Below are 23463 nucleotides of genomic sequence, written 5' to 3'. Positions count from 1 at the left end.
TTTGTTCATACGCATATACATACCGCTTAAATTATCACATTTTCGGGAAACTTAACACTACCACCACCACACCAGCCTTATTTTTGGCTTGCACGTGTATATGTCCTGCCATCGAGAAATCATAAGGGGCTGCACACTTAGTTGAATAAGCTCTTAGCCTATAAACATAAAAGATTTTTTAGAATACAATGAGCATATGTCATTTTCGTTACGTACCTCTGAAGTCTTTCGATCTGCAACCAATAATATATAACCTTTATATATTCATTTGCAATATTTGATTTCGCCGATCTTCCATTGCTCTGGAAGGGCTTGCAACAGGGTATTCTTTAATATACAATTCAAACTGTCAAATTTTGAGGCCCAGCAGGTACAGCGCACAAGCAGCTGCTGTGACGTATTTTGTGAACTGCTCAAAAATATTTTGCTCGACTCGACACACACACACACACACTCACGCATGCAGAAACACACGCTGGAGGCAGTTTGGAGAGCCGAGAGCAATTTCATGCTCAACCAATTTTTGTTGTTTGTTCATTTGGCATTTTCCGAGGCGATTTTCATGCCATTTTCCTCGCCAATGGCAGAAGGTGTCAATTTCTGTGTGTTCGCTCCACATTTTTGCGTGCTGGGTGTTAATCGCCGGACCCAACTGCCAAAGCCCAAAGCCTACGCAAGGGCCGGGTCCGTGGCCAATACGCAAGCTTTACGCTAGATTAAGCAGCCCATACGGCTATGTGGGAGTGGGTCGGGGAGGGGACGCACTACCACGCCCTTTTGTTGCTGAACTCTGGCAGGCGGAAACGTAGAGAGGAAAGAAAAACAAAAAACAAAAAAAAACAATTTGCGGTTTTCGTGGCATTTTATCAACATTACATTTTTGCAGATGTTTTTGGTTTTTAGTTTATTTCAGCCAGCAGCGGGCTTCAAGTTAATATTTAGCATATCTATATGTATACCATATATCGAGTTCATACATAGTATTTTCTAACTGTATTGTACTTATGCACGATCCGTGTTAGATAACAACTGCGCTACAATTTCTATTTAGTTTACTTTTATTTGTTTCGTTTTAATTATTATTATTATTAATTATTTGTATTTTACGTTTATTTTATGCTTGAAACGCATGCAGAAATCAGTTTTCATTTTCAGTTTCCGTTCGATTCGTTCCATCGAATATGCGCGCAAAATTTGTCACCGTAGCGTTCCGTTGCGAATTTACATCAGATTCATTCAATATATTTTATATATAATATATATTTGGATAGTGGAGCAAAAAATCTAGACTTAATGCATGCACTCGAAATATTTACAAGACTTTGATATACTTTTAGTATTTATGGGATTATGGATTGGTTGCTCGAATAATCTTCTTCTAATACTTTCACATCTACATAGAGTACATATTATGTATATGAGAGTTAGTTTCGCAGCACTCACTTATATGCTATACAAAAATAAATTCAACACATTCAAGTACAACAAACATATAGTGTGTATATATGTATATCTTAACTAAATGCCGCTTATCTATATCTAGATATCAGAGTGTTTCGTGCTATCAATTAGGAGCAGAGTTTCCTTCTTTCCTCTTTTAGTTTTCGTATCGTACAAATAAATACCTTTGGGTTAACGAGTGTTTCAGTTAAACAAACAAAAAAAAAATAGGCCTTAGACTTGGGCGGAGCAGCTGGGCTACAGGTGCGCCAATATATCGATCTGATCGAGCGTGTTCGCCTGCCCCGCTGTCTGGAGCTGCGCTCTGTTGGCCGCATGCACGTCCGCCTGGGAGATGGTCACGATTGTCACCAGATCGCCTTTGCCCTTGCCGGTCGACGTCGTCGTCGTCGTCGTCGCCTGCTGCTGCTGCTGCTGCTGCTGCTCCTGGCTTCTGGCTTCGATCTCCACAATGGCCGAGGTGAGCAAAGTATTCGACTGCAGCGCGCTGTAATCGGGCAATTGCTCGCCGGACAGCTCCGGCAAATCCTCATTGGCCAGCAGCCGGCCCGAGGGCGCCGTCTCAATGGTCCGCTCGATCGAGGACGGCGTGGCATTGCGCGAGCGATAGCTGGGCGGCAAGCTGTACTCCGAGCCGCCCATGCTGCTGCTGATGGTGCCGCCGCCGCCCATGCCGGCACGCAAGGTGCTCAAAGGGGCTCTGCAAAGAAAGGAATCAAAGTTACACAACGCAACGAATAAGGCATTTCGTTTGGCAAAACATGAGACAAAGTCAATGCAGGACATTTGTATCTGTATAGATGTCCAGATCTTTATCTGCCTCCGTCTGTGTATTTGGTTTTGTCAATTTAAATAACAAAAGGCGTTCGGTCAATTGTTGCCAGTCGAGTCCGTAAGTCAGGCTCGAGTCAAAAAAGCATGGAAAACGGAAAGATCCTTTCTTCTGTTTGGGCACAAAATGCAAATTGCATAAAGCAATTTGAAGTATGTAAAATTGCATTTAATTGTTGCCGACAAAAGATTGCAGAATGCGTAAGGAAATGTGAATGTCAGGCATACTAAGTAAGCAAGGACTCTCATCTATCTCTCCATATCTCACTCGCCTCCTCCCTCGCTCGCTCTGTCTCTTTCGTGCACCCATCTCTGGCCTAACAGGCAATTTTCACAGACATTCGACTCTGGTGCCTCTGTCTTTGTTTGTTTAATTGACTTGGCTAACAGCTTTGCCTGGCAATTGCTTATTCCGTTCTCTCTCTCTCCCTCTTGTTCTCTCTCCCTCTACCTTCTCTCTAGGCCTTGCTCAAATCCTTGCCCAGGATCTGGCCTATTCTGGCCTGCCTTTCGCAGATTGCCTTTTAACATACACTCGCTCTGCCTGCTTGTTATGCATCGCAAACTCCACTTCAAGTGTGTGTGTGTGTGCGTGTGTGAGGGATGCCCGTGTGTGTGTGTGTTAATATTTTGTAAAATTTCACAGATTTCTTTGTTCGCATCTTACATCATATTTGAATATGCCATCACACACTCGCACACGCTCTCACTCCGATTCGCTGCCACACACACTTTGCATAAGTTTTTGCTTTCCGACATACTTCTCTGCCACTTTTTATACCCCTTGAAAGGAACAGCTCAGTGCGGGCATATTCGATGGACACGAATTTCTTAAAATTTGATTAGTCCTTAATATCGAACTTTGTTTTCCTTTCTATTTCTTGTACACCTTATATACCTTTGTAATTTTATTCCAATTCAAAGCTGTGTATAATCAAGGTCTCATATTAAGTTCGTTTCCTCCCGTTTCATGTCAGCTGCTACACTCAAAGTCTAATGAATATAATATTAATTCGAGAACGCGTTCTTACTCCTCCCATCACTTGAATTTCTATTTATAGTCAAAGTCTAAGTCTTCTTATCATTAAAATAAACGTTTGCCATGTCTCAATATCTAAAAGTCGACTATACTCAGTCTACCTCACTCACTCTCTCTCTCTCTTTTTCCCTCTCCCTCTAGATGTCTAGCTAAAATTTGAATTATTTTGTGCCTTCCCTAGGTCCCTTGGTCTGCAGCCAGCTCGTAAGCTTCTTATGTGTATTACAAAGTCCTTGCCGTATCTGTTGTCTTTTCATTTCCATTATCGGACATAAATATTTGAGTGCATGTGGCCTTGTGGCGTCATTATAAACAAATTAATTTGCCATATATTTGCATTTGTCTTCGTGAATACATTCATGAGTGGGCTACTCAAACACTCGAACACTCTGCAAGACTGTGTGCCCACCAGCGCGTGAATTTCCGGCCTCGACTTTCGGCTTTTCGGCCATTCGATATTTCAGTTTGATGGCAATAAAAAAGTAAACTTTTCTAATTAGCCAACATTGTGTGATCAAAGCAGCAATTATACTGCCGCCCCTCGCCCGCCTCTCCCATTCAATTGTTTCAAATTTATGCCTCAACTTCCCTGTCCTTGCGCTTAGTATTTCAATTGTTTGAAGTAGAGTTTCTCCCTCTGCCTCCGCCTCTGCCTCCGCCTCTGCCTCCGCCTCCTGCTGAATTCAATTAAGTTGCAAATGTCACGCGCCCAACTCGATATCAAGCAAAAATCATTTCAAACAACAAATTTAGCTATTGACAGGCTCCGAAAGTTGTTTAGAATAAACTTTTTTCTCTGTGGTGGGTGGTGGTGGGGCGACCCCAAGCAATGTGTCAATGCGGTTGGCAGCCAGCAGCCAGCAGTCGGCAGCCACACAAAGCTAAAAACCGCCAACGCTCCAGCCGCAGCCCAGTCAACCACCAAAGCCACCCAGTCGCCCACTCAGCCCCCAGCCACCCTTCTCAGCCCTCTCCTATTGCCGTTTCGCACTGTGCGGCGTTGTTGTAAACATTTTGTGGTTGCAGCGCCAAAAACTTTACAAATAATTTACGAGGGGTGTGCGAACCTGCTGAATTCCCAAGGCTAGCAGAAGGTGGGAGAGGAAGAGTGGGGAGAAGGGAGAGCGAAGCAATTCTAATCAGGGCTCTGGCGATGCACACTCACCTCAGCAGACTGCCAGCATGAGATCGATATGTGGGCGGCGGGGAATTGCCACGCACCACTCCATTCTGACGATCGCGATCCAAAAGCAAAAGTCTGAAAAATAAAATTCGAGATTAGCTAATGAATAATTTAATATGGAAATATGTATTCAAATTTTATAAGTCTTTGCGATTAGTCGACCAGGAGATAGACTCAAGTCGGTGAAGTGGAAAATTCTTCATAAGATTCACTAGGTTAGCCAAATCCAGAATATATATGCATTAACATTGTGTATGTGTCGCGTTTTCCAGACATTGCAAAGCATAATTATTTTCTAAAATGTGGCCATAATATTAAAAAGCTTTTCTAGCACTCTTTTGGCACATGAAACCCTCCACAAAAGGGTAGAAAACAAAAAAATAAATGGCAAAAATGTCAGACAGGAAATTTTGTAGCTCAGTGTATAATTACATAATGCAATTAATTGCGCAAGGACATGCGAGCGGATGCGGTTAGCCGAGCATGTCCGCTGCGCTGTCCTAGCCACGAGACTGGACTCAACGCTCCTACTCCTGCTGGCTTCCTCCACTCACCTGAGTCGATATTCCTGCATGCTGGCCTGGTAGGAGGGCGGCGGTGGTCTATGCTGAAACTCCGGATAGAGCAGGCCGTGGGGTGCACCGCCTCCCCTCGTGCAGGGCCTCCTTCCGCAGCGGGCCAGGTCGACGCTGGTGCCCAGGCCCAGGCCGAGGCAGCTCTGACCACCGGGCGCCGTCATTCGCCAGGCGGCGCCGCTCACTGTGACCAGCACCACGCCCACTCCTTTAAAGAGACAGAGAGAGAGAGCTTGTGTTATAAATAATATTTAAATATATTAATATATATAGACGAGCTAAAGGAGAATCGATGAACTAAATTGTCTGATACTTGTATACTATTTCACACTTGTACTCTTACATAACTGTACATACAAGATAATAATCATTTTTGTTGCAAATTTTCAATAGTAGCTTTACTAAAATATAAAAAGCACATATTTATTGTAAAAGTTTAAACGATTTGTAAAAGTTGCTGTGGCTAACTCCCAATTAAGTGTTTGTTCATTGTAATTGCTGCTCGAGCTTAATTAGACGTCAAATACTGTGTGGGCGTGGCAGTTGGCTTAAAGCAATCGAGGGGTGGCCAGCAGTGGGCTGTGGGGATGTGGGGATGTGGGGATGTGGGGTACGTGTGCAATGGTCAATCTTAATCAGGGGGCACAGCTTCCACAACTTCCACTTCCAGTTCCACTTTCACTTTCGCTGCAGAGTCGTCGAGGCTTTCCTTTTGACAGCCACAGCTGTGGCACGGTCAGCGACACAGCTGCCGGGGCCAGTGGAGCATGGCCTCATCTGCTGGCGACGCAGCCAAAACCTTCGGCTGAGACTGAAGCCTACAGCCGGCAGCTGATTAAAGACGGCAATAAAGGTGAACATCATTTTTATTAGACGAAATTGTCGACATTTTGCAGTCGTTGTTGTTGCTGCTGATGATTATTATAATATTGTTGCTGTTGCTATTGTTGTTGTCGCACATTTTCATGAGCAATTTGCGCTCCTCAAGCTGAACGCACAGCGACAAGGTAAGAAAAAAATAAGTAAAAGTGCTTTAGCTGGCAGTGAACGACTCGCAGCTACCCTGATCCATGTGATCTACTGCGATCTGAACAAACTCTGTAGAAGCTTTCCAAGGCGAATGGATGGGGAGCAGGACAAGTGATACACATCGAAGCGGCAGGAGAGAGGAAGTAGAACTGAAACGACTGAGAATGGGATGAATACTCTCCCCTATGAATCCAATCAAGTACAGACTTCCATTTTCCATCTTCCCTTTTCCTTCTTCCGTCTTTACTCTGCCTGCTGCAAAGCTTTCATTTAATCCTCATACCCTCTGCATCAATTTTCGCTAGGGTATTGGAAAAAACGCGAGTATAATTTGTGCGTTTGTTATGAGTGTGACAAGCCAAGGGGGGAGCGTGGAGCCGAGGCAGGCGATGCCTGCCGTGTCTCCATTATAGGCAACATGTGTTTAGTGGAGAGGCAGTCGCTGCTGCTGCTGTCTTGATTGCCATTAAATTATGTAAAACTTTGCGTTACAACTCAACAATTTTTGGTAATTGCCGCCAGAAAATGGCGCAATGTCACGCTTCGAGTGCCCCAACTAAGCTCCAAACTAAACTAAAAGCGACCGGCAATTGATTAGAGCCCCGCATGCATAAGTAATGCTCATGCCCAGACCGAAAACCAAAAACCGACAGCCCAAGCCCAAACCCAGACCTCGACCGTAAGACGCAGCTCGGAACTTGTGTCGCCGACCGCAACGTGTTCGACCTGCACTTGGCCCCGCTTCCAGTTACGTGAGTCCAAAGCGAAAAGCGCACAAAACCCAGCGCAGAGAGAACCCATTCGGTATGACTCATGAGTGTGTGTGGCTCAGCGAATGCGAATGATTCAATCATAGAAACGCTGAGCAAAGTTCATGGAAATTCAAAGCGCTTGCTATTTGATTTATGCTAAAATTTCATATTTACCTCAAGAGAACTTGGAATGCAAGCTCGAAGCAAAGTAGATTGAAATTAGTGAAAGAACTTTGAAAGCGAATATGGCAGAGCCAAGCAAATGAGAGCTAACTGCTGTGAAATTCACAACACTCTCATTTGATTTATGTAATCTTTCATTCATGCTCGATGGAGATTATTAAAGCTTACAGCATTATCAATGTGATATCAGCAGAGTTTGTCTAAAATAGGTAAAAATATAAAATATATATATATAAGTTAACACAATCGACCAGCAAAACATAAATGTTCAGATTGATCACGCGCCGTCAGCATGAATGTAGCCGTTCCCAGCGGATATTGCACAACAGCAGCAGTGGCTCCAACGCGCAACAATGTTGTTGCCCGAAGTAATGCGATGCCTCGCGTAAATATGCAATGTCAGCATAATCAGGGTTTAGGGCTAGCTTTGGATATAAGAATTTATGTCACTGTACTTTAGTTGATTTTTGATAATAAAGAACGTCGGTCGTCGCCACGGGATTATTGAAGTCTACTCATTTTGTGCAACACCGCACACTAACATCTAACACTTACAGCAAAAAAGCTTAATTGGCGCCCAACCGAAACGAACCCAAAAACGAAAAAAAAAAAAAAAAAAAAAAAAAAAAAACGAAATTAAAACTTCGATTAAAACAAGCATTCAGTGAGATAAATACCCCACAAGTGCAAAAAAAAAACAGCAAGACAACTAAAACGCATAACCAAAACGAAAAAAGAAAAAAGAAAGCAGCATTAGACGAAACAGTACGCAGCGAAGACACCCACCACGAAGCGGCTCATCAGCGAAGAAACACACAACATACAGTCTACTAACATAATATAAGAACATGTGAGTAGAGTGTTCATTGCAAAAAAAGAAATTAAGGAGTAAAAACAAATAAAAATACAATTTCAACCTTTAAATATTAATTATTAATAACAAAAAACGCAGCACGCAAAATTCCCTGTCTTTACTTGCCCTATGAGTGATAGTGAAATACAAGATTTAATAACAAATTTTCGAAAAATTTACAACACAGAAAATTTAAAAATGGCTTTGAATTCAGATCAATTAAAAGCTATAGTAGAAGGCGCAGTCGCAAGCGCTTTAGCTGCTCAAAAAGATAGCTTTGATAGAAAATTAAACGAAATTGAACAACGTATAAATTCAGTACAGGTTAGCGCACCCGAGGTAGAAACTTTCAAGGAGGCAGAAATCAAAATAGGTGTTATTTGCAACGAAACCCTTGACATCATGAAGTCCCTCCCGGACTTTGAAGGAAAAAGCGAAACTTATGTATCTTGGAGAAAGGCTGCGCATATCGCATACAAGGTATATGAGAAATACGATGGTAGCTCAAGGCATTATCAAGCTTTGGGAATATTAAGAAACAAAATTAAGAACGCTGCTGATATGGTACTCTCTTCTTTCGACACTCCTCTAAATTTTAAGGCCATTATAAATCGGTTAGATTTCACGTACTCCGACAAACGACCGATATACTTAATTGAACAGGAGATGTCAACACTCCGCCAAGGAAATTTGACACTACTGCAGTACTACGAAGAGGTAGAAAAGAAACTGACTTTACTTATAAATAAGACAATCATGACCTACGACACCACCGTTGCCTCTTCGCTAAATGAGAAATATAGAGCAGACGCCCTGCGAGTATTCATCTCAGGAACCAGGAAGGCCTTAAGTGATGTCCTATTCTCAGCTAGACCAATTGATCTTCCCTCTGCATTGGCATTGGCTCAAGAAGTTGAGTCAAATCATGAACGTTATATGTTCGCCACAAATTTCGCCCGCAGTATAGAAGAAAAAGCGCAGAAGATCGAACAAAGACAGCAAGTCAGAGACAAGACTCTAGCTCAAGACCCAAAACACAACCAACCAGGAAAAAGCCCACACTACAAAAGACCAGAATTCTCACCACGACAAGAACAGGTAGAACCAATGGACGTTGACTCATCTTCTCGCTTCAGACAGGCTACGCAACACCAACAAAACGCGACCTTCTCGAAACAGACTCAGTGGCCAAATCAACAACGACGCACTCAATACGAAAACTACAATAACCAGGGACAGGCAAACAAACGACCAAACAGCGGTAGCGCACGGTTCACAGGACCGAAACAGCAAAGAGTTAACCACCTAGGAACAGAAGATACAGAATACGAGCAGGACAATAGCGAATACCAAGCGATCGCAGAAACCGAGACAGAAGACGTTGACAATGAATTGGACGAATACGACCAGGTCAATTTTTTAGGAATAAATCCCTGCTCCCGTTCATAGAGAGAACGATAGCAGGGAAAACCATAAAGTTGCTAATAGATACCGGAGCCTCAAAGAATTACGTGAGACCATTAAAAGAACTAAAAAATATTACGCCGGTAGAAAAACCCTTTCGATTAAAATCAATCCATGGCCACAACGTAGTTGACAAGAAATGCATAATGCACCTTTTTAATACCAAGACAACATTTTTCTTATTACCAAACCTCACGACATTCGATGGTATAATCGGACTTGACCTACTAAACCAAACCAACGTTTTATTAGACTTCAAAAATAAGAAACTAACAACAAACTATGGTTCTGAGACCATTAACTTTCTAAAATGCCCAGCCGTAAATTTCACAAGTGTCAAAGAAATAGAAGCCCCTCAGGCTATAACAACGGAATTTCAAACAATGCTCAAAGCCCGAGCAGGAGTATTTGCGGAACCAAATGAAGCGCTTCCGTATAATACAAATGTCATTGCAACTATTAGAACAGAGGACGAGAATCCCATTTATTCAAAATTATATCCATACCCAATGGGCGTATCAGAATTCGTAAACACAGAAACTCAAGATCTGTTAGAAAACGGTATAATACGTCCGTCCCAGTCACCATACAACAACCCCGTGTGGGTTGTAGATAAAAAAGGTACCGACGAGCAGGGAAGAAAAAAGAAACGTTTAGTTATAGACTTCAGAAAACTAAACAAAAAGACAATAGATGACAAATACCCCATTCCCAATATAGCCTCCATTTTATCCAACTTAGGCACAGCAAAGTACTTTACAACACTAGATTTAAAATCCGGATTCCACCAGATTTTACTTGCCGAAAAAGATAGAGAAAAAACAGCCTTTTCTGTAGGAAGCGGAAAGTATGAGTTCTGCAGGCTCCCTTTTGGCTTGAAAAATGCACCTAGTATTTTTCAGAGAGCCATTGACGATGTGCTCAGAGAGCAAATTGGAAAATCTTGTTATGTTTACGTAGACGACGTAATCATTTTTTCTGAAAATATGGAAAGCCATGTCAAGCATATCGCCTGGGTCCTAGATAAACTATACGAGGCCAACATGAGAGTTTCACCAGAAAAGTCGCACTTTTTCAAAGAAAGTGTAGAATACCTAGGTTTCGTAGTCTCAAGTAATGGTATAAAGACATGTCCAAGTAAAGTTGAAGCGATTCGTAACTATGAAGTACCAACAACTTTGTTTAACGTCAGATCATTCCTTGGGTTGGCAAGCTACTATAGGTGTTTCATCAAGGACTTCGCGTCTATAGCAAAACCTATAAGCGACATCTTAAAAGGCCAAAATGGCAAAGTGAGCGCCGGACAATCCAAAAAAATTCCAGTAAAATTTGACGAGAGTCAACATGCGGCATTCGAGAAGCTAAAAGAGGTTCTTGCATCCGAAAATGTAATGTTGCTCTACCCTGACTACAAGAAGCCGTTTGATTTAACAACGGACGCTTCATCCTCTGGTCTTGGGGCAGTTCTGTCACAAGGTGGAAAACCAATCACCATGATATCAAGAACATTAAAGGATAGAGAGCTTATCTTTGCAACAAATGAGAGGGAACTACTTGCAATAGTTTGGGCTTTAAAAAACCTCCGAAATTATCTATATGGGGTAAAAAATTTAAATATCTTTACGGACCATCAGCCTCTGACGTTTGCAGTATCCGACCGAAACCCGAACGCAAAAATCAGGCGTTGGAAAGCTTTTATAGATGAATATAACGCAAACATCTATTACAAGCCAGGGAAGGAGAACTACGTTGCGGACGCACTGTCACGGCATAATATTCATGCCCTAGAGGACGATGTACAGTCAGACAGAGCCACAATTCACAGCGAAATATCGCTCACATACACCATAGACACAACAGACAAACCAATCAACTGTTTCCAAAACCAAATTATAATAGAAGAAAATAATATAGCCTCTGATCGTACAGTTATCCTATTTGGTAAGAAAATCCGACATACAATTCATTTCTCAAACAGAGACTCGTTAATCAAAAGAGTTTGCGATGTAGTCAAAAAAGATGTCGTAAATGCAATCCATTGCGAGTTACCAATATTAGCATTCATACAACATAAACTAATAGAAACTTTTCCAACAACAACATTTCGATATACAAAGTACATAGTAAATGACATTTTTGATAAAAACGAACAGAAAGAAATAATTGCAACAGAACACAATCGGGCTCACAGAGCAGCCCAAGAAAATGTGAAGCAGATTTTACAAGACTATTTTTTTCCGAAAATGACAAAATTAACGAACGAAGTTGTTTCAAATTGTAAAATTTGTAAAACAGCTAAGTACAATCGTCACCCACAAAAACAAATACTTGGAGAAACACCCATACCTTCCTATGTGGGCGAAATACTACACATAGACATATACTCAACCAATAAAAAATACTTCCTTACGTGCATAGATAAATTTTCAAAATTTGCAATTGTTCAACCCATCGCTTCAAGGACAATAATTGACATACAATCAGCAATTTTACAACTTGTAAATTTTTACCGGCATACCAAGACGATCTATTGCGATAACGAGCCCTCCATAAAGTCCGAAACAATAAAATCTCTGCTAAACAATCAATATAACATTCAAATCGTAAATGCCCCACCACTCCATAGTACATCAAACGGACAAGTCGAGAGATTCCATAGCACCCTCGGTGACATTGCAAGATGCCTAACAGCTCAAAGAAAAATTACTGACACTGTTGAAACGATACTTCAAGCAACTATCGAATATAACAATACAATTCACTCAGTAACGGACAAACGACCAATCGATATAATCCACTCATCCTCCCCAGAACTCGAAATAGAGATAGGAAATAAAATTCAAAAGGCACAACAACTCCTAACAAATAGAGTAAACGAAACAAGACACAATAGACAATTCCAAATAGGCGACACAGTTTTGGAAAAAACAAACAGACGCTTAGGGAACAAACTGACACCACTATACAACGAAGGCAAAATTGACGCAGACTTGGGGACAACAGTCTTAATAAAAGGGAGGGTGGTCCACAAGGACAATCTAAGATAGGCAAAACATTAAATTCCCTTTTTTATCTTTTTAGGATTTGGACTATACTTCTTTTTGCTACAACGATAACAGCGAAATTGACTGACTATACTAACATGGACTACATACCGATCTTGGACGGATACGTAACCATTTGGACGGATTTCCAATACTTGAAGCACTCAACCAACCTTACCCTATACTCAGAAATAGTAAAAAATACGAAAGAATTAGCAAACCATTTCCCCCGATCACATATGAGAATGTTATTAGACGCAGACATACAACATATAGAAACATTAATAGCTACAGTAAATGTCCACCATAGACATGCTAGGAGTATCAATATGCTAGGCACCGTTCTAAAGGTCGTAGCTGGCACGCCAGACCATGATGATTTCGAGAAACTAAAATTTACACAGAATGAACTTGTAGAGTCAGAAAATAGGCAGATAACCATAAACACAAAAATGCAGGAACAAATTAATAAGCTAACTGACACCGTAAACCTCCTAGTAAAAAACACAAAAGTAAAACAAGTAGACACAGAGCATTTATATGAAACGCTGCTAACAAGAAATAGAATAATTATCTCAGAGTTAAAAACCTTAATACTATCAGTAACACTTGCAAAGGTTGGAATTGTAAACCCCTCCATTTTGGATTCCACTGATTTAAAAAACATTGTTAATGAACACTCTATAAATATCACTATTACTGACTTAATGGAAGTATCTCAAATTAAAGTTTTGTTAAGCGAAAATTTTCTACATTTCATTATAAGATATCCTAAGCCTAGCATAGTATGTAAAAAATTAACCGTATACCCTGTCCAACACAACGGCATCATAATAAATTTCGCCGAAGACTACAATTTAGCTGACTGTGGAAATCATGTAATATCAATAGGAAATTGTAGTACAGCCCTCACAATAACGTTCTGCAAGAAGTCACCCTACACAACATGCGCTCAACAGCTACACTCAGGGGACACCGCACATTGTTCAACTCGGCCCAGCCACCTCGAACCTCTAACCATAGTCGACGATGGAGTAATCATCATCAACGACGGAGCAGCTACAGTCAACGAGCAGATGGTAAAAGGGACGTTCCTCCTTACCTTTGACGACAAGATAAAGGTAAACAACACCGTATACCAAAACCAAAAAAACTACGTGAGGAAATCCCCGGGACCAGCGGTATCTGCGCTTTTAAATATAACAGACCACCAAGAGATACCAAGCCTGCCATACCTGCAGAAGATAAGCATAAAAAATCTGCGGGATATTGCTCAACTAGAGGAAGGGCTAGTAAGAAGGCCAATAGTATCTGGGCTAACCGTGGCCATCCTTTTACTCTCCTGCTACGCTTCGATGAAACTCTATCAAAGACATCAGAGGAACAAACGTCAACGTGATCTTCAAACATTAATTAACAGTTTCAAGAAAGCCGAGGACGTCATTCATCTAAGTGGGGGAGGAGTTAACACAATCGACCAGCAAAACATAAATGTTCAGATTGATCACGCGCCGTCAGCATGAATGTAGCCGTTCCCAGCGGATATTGCACAACAGCAGCAGTGGCTCCAACGCGCAACAATGTTGTTGCCCGAAGTAATGCGATGCCTCGCGTAAATATGCAATGTCAGCATAATCAGGGTTTAGGGCTAGCTTTGGATATAAGAATTTATGTCACTGTACTTTAGTTGATTTTTGATAATAAAGAACGTCGGTCGTCGCCACGGGATTATTGAAGTCTACTCATTTTGTGCAACACCGCACACTAACATCTAACACTTACAGCAAAAAAGCTTAATTTATATATATAACTAATTTGAAAGTGAATGGGGAACGATTCAATCAGACATAACTGGGATGAATGGATTTGACTTGAGATTGGAATTATTGTTGTGTGAACAATATTACAATTGCATACAAAACAAAGCTGAAAGTCTAACATTAAACTAAAATGTGTAAAGGCAGTGATATTTATAAGGAATTGTCAGATGGTATTTCAATCTCTTTACTTGACTCGGAAATTTTATCTAATTTCGACATCATTAAGATTTCATTGACTTGAAACTAATAAAAAAATCTCTTCTTTTGTCAAGAACAAATGGAAGGCATACTTAAAATCATGTAAAGCAATTTACTTGCACAACACAATTATAGTGGGTGGGTGTGTGTGTGTGTGTACACACAATGATCTAAAAGCATTTGCCACAGATCTATATAGATGATAAACTAAACACACACACGCCCATAAACAGAGACAACCACAAGCAATGACAATATTTACAAGCTATGTGTAGATATATCTCTCTCTTATCTCGCTCTCTCTGAGTCCCCCTCTCCCTCTCTCTTTCTATCTGCTAAAAACTTTGTAACCGGAACTAACTGCTCTGCAAATATTGACACATTTTGTGGATGTGTCTCTTAACAAAATTTGTTTGTGCTTACAACTGGGTCAGCAGCAACAACAACAACAACAACAACAACAACAGCAGCGACAACAAATGTCTGTTATAATTGTACAGCAACAATAACAAATTGTGTAAAGCTCGCGAAAAAAGGCGACAAAATGTTTTAATGCCATTTTTGTAATGTTTTGTTGGCCATCAATTGTTCGCCTTGTTGTCTCCATATACACACAGACATATATGGTCTATAAACGGACACACACACACACAGAGGCTTACGTAATCTTATTATACGACTACATCTGCTCTTTACTCACCAATCATTAGCAGCGCTGCAGTCAGATGCGAGTTGGACGGCCCGGCCAGCCCTGTGGCGCCCAGGGCCGCGCCGCCGAGGGCGCACGCCACGCCCCCCAGGGCTACGACGGCTATGAGCGCACGCAGCGGCGGTCCGGCGAACCATTGGCCGCAGCAGCCTTTGCCCGAACGCTCCGAGGGAGATCTGGAAAGAAGAAGAAACGGAAAATCCTTTTGTTAGTTTTTCGGTTTTTCCGGTTGCAGCTGTTGGGAAAATTTCAAGGTAAGTTCAGGTGGGCAAGGTGAGCCAGGTGCAGCAAGCGCTGGCAGCTGTTTTGTTTCGTGGCGCGTGCAAATTGGTTGAGCCCAAGAACGATACGACAACAGGGCGAAAGGACAACCGGACGCCAGGACAGGACCAGGACAAGCAAAAGCGCAGCAGCGCGGAGACTGAGCGAGACAATTGTTGTAGAATGTTTTTTGATTTATGAGCTAAGAGCAACCAAAAATGTTGCGCAACAAACACAATAAACCAAGGCAGGCGAACAGACGATGACGACGACGATGACGATGAGGATATATGAATGGGCTGAGCGACAGAGAGGGAGAGGAGGGAGGAGGGAGGAGAGAGAGGGAACGATAGGGGTTGCGGATGGCCAACAGCGTAGAATATTTTGCGCACACCAGAAAAACCAGCAAAGGACAATTTATGTGACGCAGGCGGCAGACAGAGAGTTACCAGAAATGCCCAAGCACAGTGGGTCAAGAGCCAGTGAAGAGTACATGAAAATTATGCATCCAGAGAAGAGGGACAAAACTTTAACAAAAACTATATAAAATACATGTATTTTATGACGAAGGTTCAATATAATAACTAAGGCCCAGCACAGGGGTAGAGCTGCACAGTGGGTCGAAAAATTAATTAAATGTAACAAAATATAAATAATAGACAATATATATTTATTTATTCTTCATAACATAACACATTAAATTAAATTAAATTAATTTAATATTTCAAAGTTCAATTTATATATAACAGAAACAGTGGTCGAAGGAGAAACAGTGTGCATAAAATGCTTGCAATATTCAGGTATTTGAGACCACTGTAGCAGTCAAACTATTAAGCTACACTTCCATTACAAATTGTAGCTGGCTTAAGTGTGATTTGCGCCACTGTGCGCTAAGGAGCACAATGACGATGTGTGTGCGTAAATTCATTAGGACACAGCTACAGACTTCGACTGCGATGCAGACGCAGATATAGACACAGTCACAGAGGCAGCCAGAGAGAGCCATAGACATTGAAGGCAGTAGTTGGCATGAGGCAGAGATTCGTTTAAGGATACGGAGGCAAAGGCAAGGCAAAGGCGGGGCGAAGGCGAGGCAAAGGCGAAGCTGGCAGCAATTTCTTTATGGCCGCAGTCGCTGCTGCGCGTTGACAACCCCTTTTCAAGGGTTTGAGCTGGGGGCTTGCCAAACAATTAGACGCCAAAATATTTATAGGCGAGCAGCTGCGACCCTTGCTGCCCACTTTTGTGTCATCGAAGCAATTTAAGTAGACCGAATGATAAATTGTTCCAAAATTACGTGCATAAAAAGGCAGCCGGAAATTTATGTTTAATAATTTGATGTTGTCGCCCGGAGAAGATTTCGTTGGATTTTTATACGTTCCGCTATTAAGAAAGAGACAGAGAGAGAGAGAGAGAGAGAGAGAGAGAGAGAGAGAGAGAGAGAGTTGGGAAAGGGGTATATGCGCCTCGGGACTTGTACGCTCTGTCGTCAGCCTAGCTGGGCATCATGCGTGTGCGTAGAGCAGGTAAGCTCGAGGAGACACCTTTTATCAGCTGTCGTGTCATCTGATGATAAATAACCTCGTCTTAGCGCATCCATCGCTCACATTCTGGAGGAAATGATTGCGCAAAAAGCAACTAAAGGAATTAAATAAAACCAAAATTCATTCAGCTGTGTCGGCTGACGGCGACATTTCTGTTCTCAAGTCGAAAAGCAGCTTTATCATGGGCTTAGCGAGAACAATTTCAATAGAATAGAATCATTAAAGGAAATGGAGGGAGAGCGAGTGAGGAACGGAAAACGAGAGAAAGAGGAGAGAGCCTAAGCAACGAGCCAGTCGTTGAGAGTGGGCGAGAGATCTAACTAGAGATCCAATTCAGTTTAGACATATTAACCCAACACCTTAGCAGCCTTAAAGCGGGACTACGACTGGGAAAGCGGGACTACGAATTGATTTCTTTTGATTAAAATTAAAAGGCCACTTGTGAACTTAGCCATTTTATAGTTAGGAAAGTGAAGTTTGCGCTTTTAGTTTTTAGTTTTTGGCTATAAAAACGTATTAAAATGGAAATTGATTCCGCCTGTGCAGGCATTCGACTAGCGCACACGCCAAAGCTCCATTTATGAGCAAGTTTTATGACTGAAACTATAACCATAACTATACATATATTGGTACGGTATACCTATGTGCATGTATGTATATTTGAAAGTTGCAATTGCAGTTGTCGATGAACTTTTTAATCAATCTTTGCGTTTATTGAATTGAACCGAACAGCAACGCTGGCATTGGATTTTATTTTATTTTACTTTATTTTTGTATTTTTTTTTTTTTATTGTGCATTTTCCCGTTTGTTCGAGGGAAAACTATAAAATTGCTTAATCAATTGAAAATTGCGCACTCGCTGTGTAAATGTCACGCCGACAGCCGGAAAAGCTGACATTTAAATGAAAATAAAGTTGAAAACGGGCAGAATGGAAAGTTTCTCATTTTATTTAACGGTGCGAAAACTGTGTCAATGCTGGCAAATTACAATTACAAATTGCAATTAATTAATTAAAAACATAAAAATTAAAATGCAGATTGACCAACTGATTGAGAGACTCACTGAGAGACTGCCTGACTGCCTGACTGCCTCACTGAGCTGCCCCTGAACTACTTTAAAGCTTATGAGCAACTATAGTACTATAATATATATCTCAATATATATATATATATTTATTTATGGCTGACAATCGACAAATGCGCAATTAGCCGATTGCACAACAGCCGAGTTTCACCTGCAATTAGCGTCTGTTCACTCAGTCAATCACTCAATCAATCAGTCAGTCAACCATTTAACTGAATCCTCCATTCCTATGCAGTTTGCATTTATTCTGCATCATCTGAACCTATTTCTGTATCTGTATCTATACCTATATCTGCAACTGTATCTGCACCTATCGGCTTATCTACATACATATATCTAGAAGCATTACTCCGTTGTCTGCTTTAATGCTAATTTGTTGTTAATCAATCAACCAGCTTGTTGCTGTCGCTGTCGATGTTGCTGTTGCTGTTGCTTTTGTTGTTGCAACAGTGTGTGGCAGCGGCTTCTTTGTGCTGCGTGTTGGGTCGATGCCACCTCAACATGGGGTCTCTTACGCTACATTGTCTCTCCGTCTCTGTCTCGCTCAGTTTACAATTCTCCACTTGAGAAATTCATGAATGCTTAGAACTTGTGGCTTTGTGGGTTAGCTGAGCTGGAGCTCCCTAGTCATAGGCAGGAGGGGCTGGAGGGGCTGAGAGGGCTGCCGTCCTCTCCGCTAAGGTACAGGCATTATGCAAAAGCGAAACCAAAGCTGTGGGAAATCATCAGCGTGCAGAGCGCCATTGATAAAGCTTTGCCACATCAAAGCGAATGATTGACATGAATTCCATAAAGATATTCCAATATCTGTCATGATGAATGCAACGTTTCGTCCAAAGCTCAAAAATTCGTATAAGGCTTGCTCTCTCATTTCTCTCGGACGATACTTTAAGGTTTTGCAACAAAAATCTCTCTCTCTCACACTTTCTGTTTCTCTCTTTTTCTTTCAACAATGCTCATTAATTCTTTTAAGGTTTCTCTCTCTGTCTCTCGACATGAAAGTTTTAAGATTTGCAATACAAAAGTTCGCTTAAGGTTTCTCGCTCTCTGTTCACAAAAATCAGCGACTGCCGCATAATTAACACGTTTAAAAGCAAAAGTGGCCGTAGGAAAAAAAAGCAGGTGAGTGAAAAAAAAAAAAAACTGTGAAAAAGCTATGAAAACTTTGCCAGACACACGAAAACTGAAGCAGGCCAACGGCGCTGGGTGGGAAGTGGGCGAAGAGAGAAGAGGGCAGATAGAAGAGGGAAGAGCGGCTGGCAACGAGGTGCAAACAAAAACTAATTAAATAACGCTAAAAAGGAATTCGCGCAGAGCAAACGAAATGTATTTTATTTCGCTTCTTCTTCTTGTGTTTTTTTTTCTTGAGTAAATAAATTAGCGTAAATATTTTATTTATTTGCTTTTTGCTTTCATCTTCATTTCCAGCTCGTTCATCTGTATGCCTTGTCTGTTATGAATGCACTTCTCTCCTTCCCCCCTCTCTCTCTCTCACACACACTCTTGCGTAATGCAAAATTGAATAAAATTAAAGAAATGCAACGAATTGTAATCGAATGCGCTTACACTGCAAGAAATCAGCCAGCATAGATATATAAATCGAAATTAAATTGAGACAGAGATAGAGATAGCGAGAAAGAGGAGCTTAATGAGATGAGAGATGAATGTAACTGTAGCTAAAGATAATCTTTCATACAAGTAAATTTAATAGACAAGCACCTCGGAATAGTTCCCGCTGGACAGCAGCATTCTACTGGGTAGTAGAATTTACTTCTCATCTCTAGGTTTTCTCCAAGCGTTCTTTGAATATTCGTTTGCCTATTTGGGAGCTGTTATAATTAGTCGAAATGTAGCCGGGCTTAATAACATTGGCACATTTTCGGAGCCAGGCGAATGGGCAGAACAAAGCGCATGGAAAATAGCAAATTAAATAATGATTTTTCACAAGACCAGAAATAAAACAGAAACGCTGGCCCACAGATGAATGGCTAGATGAATGGACCGATGGCTGAGGCCGGCTGGCTCGGCCTGGCTTGGGGTTTTTTTGGCTTGGCAACAATTTGAGCTGACAAAGCGTTTTTCTAGGTTTTCGTTTCGGCTTTGGTTTGCCTGTGGAGTCGAAGTTGGAGTTGGAGTTGGAGTTGGAGTTGAAGTTGGAGTGGGAGTGGGAGTAGCAGTCGAAGCGTGCTGAGCCGAGCTGAGCTGAATTGGGCTTAGTATTAGATCGCTTCACTAAATGTAAGTGGGCGCTTATGGCGCGCCAAAACGAGCCCCAGCGAAAAAAAACCCATTTTCAACTTTCAATCAAAGCTGCCCCCTGCCACGCCTCCTCTCCCGCCTACCACCCGCCCAGTCCCACAAACTGTAACCATAATTACAGAGCGCTTTTCAACTTTACCGCAATTCTGATTTGTAATGGAGTTTTTTTCTCCCTCAAATTTTGTGTTTTTTTTCTGTGTGTTTTTTCTCATTGTTTCTTTTGTTTGGCTTTTGTAATTTGGCATGAAATTAAGGCACCTTGATTTCTATTTCTATGCTTTATGTACCCTCATAGATGTGTATGTATGTGTGCATATGTTTGTGTAGCTAAATGAGCTAAGCGAATTGTTATTGGGCTAGAGCGAGAGGCCGAGTCGCATATTCTGATTAATTAATGAGCAGAGCTGCTTTGATTATATAGAGGAGGTTAAAGACTTCAGCTTAAGCCGTAAAACACATTTTGAGCTTCTATAAATTTACAATTTTTATAAATGATTTTTCATATTTTTTCAATTTATGACAAATATATATTTTTGATATTCTTTTCTTTCCCATTGCATTTTCTCAAAAAGTATATATAGAAAATAGTAGCAGGAAATAGAACCGACCAGGCATAAAGCCGGGCTCAGGTGTTCTATTAAATTTCATGACAGCCTTAAAAACTTCAAAGAAAAATAGAAAAGAGACAGAGAGAGAGAGAGAGAGAGAGAGAGAGAGAGAGAGACGGCGCATCATGTTTGTCTGCGAATGTTGTTTAAGTCTCTGCTCAGAGCTCTACATATACAACTTATAAATCCAAGTCTGTCTCACTCGCACCCGAACTTGCCTCCTCTCTCTGTCTCTCCGCTTTTCCCTGTCGTTCTGTCTGCTACTTGTTCTGTTTTCTTTTGTGTCTTTTGTGTGAGCTAACATAAAGTGAGAAACCCGGTAGCTGGTTAACTAAAGCAGGAGACAGACGAGCCACAGAACCACCGAACCACCGAGCATTTGTGTCGTAGAACCTGACATTCACCCAGTCTTAAAACGCAGTCTAAAAATGAAAGCAGACAGCTATAAAAAAGGCCAAGATGAAGAAGAGTGAGGAATATAAAAAGCACCCAAAAAGTTGAGTATCCAAAGCAAAACAGACAGAAGTCACGTTGACTTTTGTGTACTTAAAGAGCGGCCAAAACATTATTTTAGAGTCAACAACAGCAACAACAGCAGCAACAATTTCACACAGAAACTTCTGACCTACTAACTCCAGAGACGTTTAAAGCGGGCCACTGCTAGAAGGGGGCGTGACAAAACTTGGCCAACGTAAAGTGCAAAACGCTTTGACGCTTGACTGACGCCAAAAAGCGTCGAGAGACTCGAGTCTAGAGACGCGCGCGAGTCGACTTCAGTTCTGTTCGAGCTGCAGTTCTCTCGCCCTGCTGCTAGTTCCAGTTCCAATTCCAGTTAAAATTGCAGTTGTTACACGCCTCAGAGTTTTGGATTAAAGTGCCAGTGGGCGTAACATACGAACGCACGACTTTGACAGACAGACAGACAGCGGCAGAGGGAGAGCGGGAGACAGGAAGCAGAAGAGGCAGAGAGGGACAGCACAAAGTTGAGTTGTTCAACTACGCTAAATGCTCAACAGATTGAGTGACATTTGCTGGTGCCATGTACCGAAAGCTGTTAAAAATTGATAAGCTGCTTAAAGCTGCCTTAGAGAACTTTAAGCTACAGATATACTTATGAAAAAACTCTAACTTCAGCTGGAGCTGAGCAAGTTGTTCAGGCTGAAATCTTTCACTTTACGACTCAATGAATACCGCTTGAAAGAAGTTCAAACTGATCTTGGATAACTTTCAGCTGGTGTCATTGCAACTTGAGGCAGTTGCCAGTTGGCAACGAAAGGTGCCGCAGAGTCTAGAAAACTCTCTAGCCACAGAGCAAGAGAGAGAGAGAGAAGAGGATGTGTGTGTCTTGTCTTGTTATCTCTTTTTTTTTGGCATTGTCGACTCGTAAGTGAGCTTAATGCCCGCGTAAAAGATTATATGGCAAAGTTGGCGCTGTCCACGCCAGAGAACGTCGTCGATGCACAATCGGCCCATAAAGGAAAAGACAAAGTTTGCCAGCAGCGCGACGCGTTTATTGCCAATTTTTGAATGCATAAAACGCAATCATTGCAAACTGCCCGCCCACGCGCCACTCCACAGAGAGAGAGAGAGAACTGAAAGGGGGGACAGGGGGAGAAACTCGTTTGCGGATATAGGGCAGCGTGCCAAGTGTAAAGTATGGCAATGCAGACTTGGCGACTGCATCCAGCTGCCAGTTGCCAGCTGCCAGCTGAAGCGCCCTCTCCCGCATATAAATATAAATGCGCATATATAAATACATTAAGCTATATCCCTATGGGTGCGCAGTGTGTACACTGAGAGAAAGCAAAGGGCATACCAATACATATAAATAGAAGTGGGCAATATAAATAAATTTGCCGCGTTGGAGTAAAACTCAATTTAGTGCGGCAGATTATTGAGTTAGGCAAAGCTTATGTGTGTCACGATTTCCTTCAGTGTATTATTTATATATAGAAATATCTACATACTGCTCCCCACGTATTCCCATGCATCACACATAAATGTCACCCGCACTCGAGCCAGCGAGCGCTGCAAGTGCCAAAAAAAATTCAGCAGCATTGGGACTGCGCTTGGGACTTGGACTGAGGATTTGGACTCCGAACTGATGACAACAGCAATAGCAAACCAACAACAACAGCAAACAACTTGAAAGCGCTGCACTGCTTTGGGCTTGAGGCATTTCTAATTTGAGATCCGTTTCTAATTTCTGGCTTTTCATGTGGCACAGCCAGCGTTGGCGATGACGATGGCGGCCGTGTGGCTGCCAAAGCATCCGGGTTGGCAATTACTTTTACATGTTGCCAATGCGACAGCAGCAACAACAGCAGCACCACCAGCAGCAGCAACAGCAGCAGCAGCAGCAGCGGCAGCAACATTAGCAGCAACAGTAACAACAGCAGCAGCAGCTACCACAGACGCATTCAGCATTCGAAAGAACCGCAGCCAATGTGGCGCACACTCACACACACACACACACACAAAAGCACACACACACACAATGGCGCTTAAGTGGCTACGTCATTAGGCACCAAAACTCCGCTGCTGCTGCTGTTGCTGCTGCTGTTGC

General features: G+C 41.9%; 1 protein-coding gene across 1 annotated transcript in view; it reads right to left on the bottom strand.

Annotated features, from left to right (window-relative positions):
* Window positions 1–1108: 1108 nt before the first annotated feature.
* The window catches only part of LOC108653780 (uncharacterized), a 50250-nt gene continuing 27895 nt past the window's right edge, over window positions 1109–23463 (bottom strand). Inside the window, exons 3-6 of the mRNA XM_018104555.3 lie at window positions 15133–15317; window positions 5069–5297; window positions 4497–4589; window positions 1109–2161 (exon numbers count right to left, since the gene is read on the bottom strand). Coding sequence (XP_017960044.1) covers window positions 1699–2161; window positions 4497–4589; window positions 5069–5297; window positions 15133–15317 — 970 coding nt within the window. The 3' untranslated portion in view covers window positions 1109–1698. The remainder of the gene's footprint in view (window positions 2162–4496; window positions 4590–5068; window positions 5298–15132; window positions 15318–23463) is intronic.

This window comes from Drosophila navojoa, chromosome 5, assembly GCF_054131105.1.
Source record: "Drosophila navojoa isolate 15081-1374.11 chromosome 5, UAZ_NAV_1.0, whole genome shotgun sequence".
NCBI lineage: Eukaryota > Metazoa > Arthropoda > Insecta > Diptera > Drosophilidae > Drosophila > Drosophila navojoa.
The sequence above is the reverse complement of the archived record's forward strand: the minus strand, read 5'-3'. Positions and strand labels throughout refer to the sequence as shown.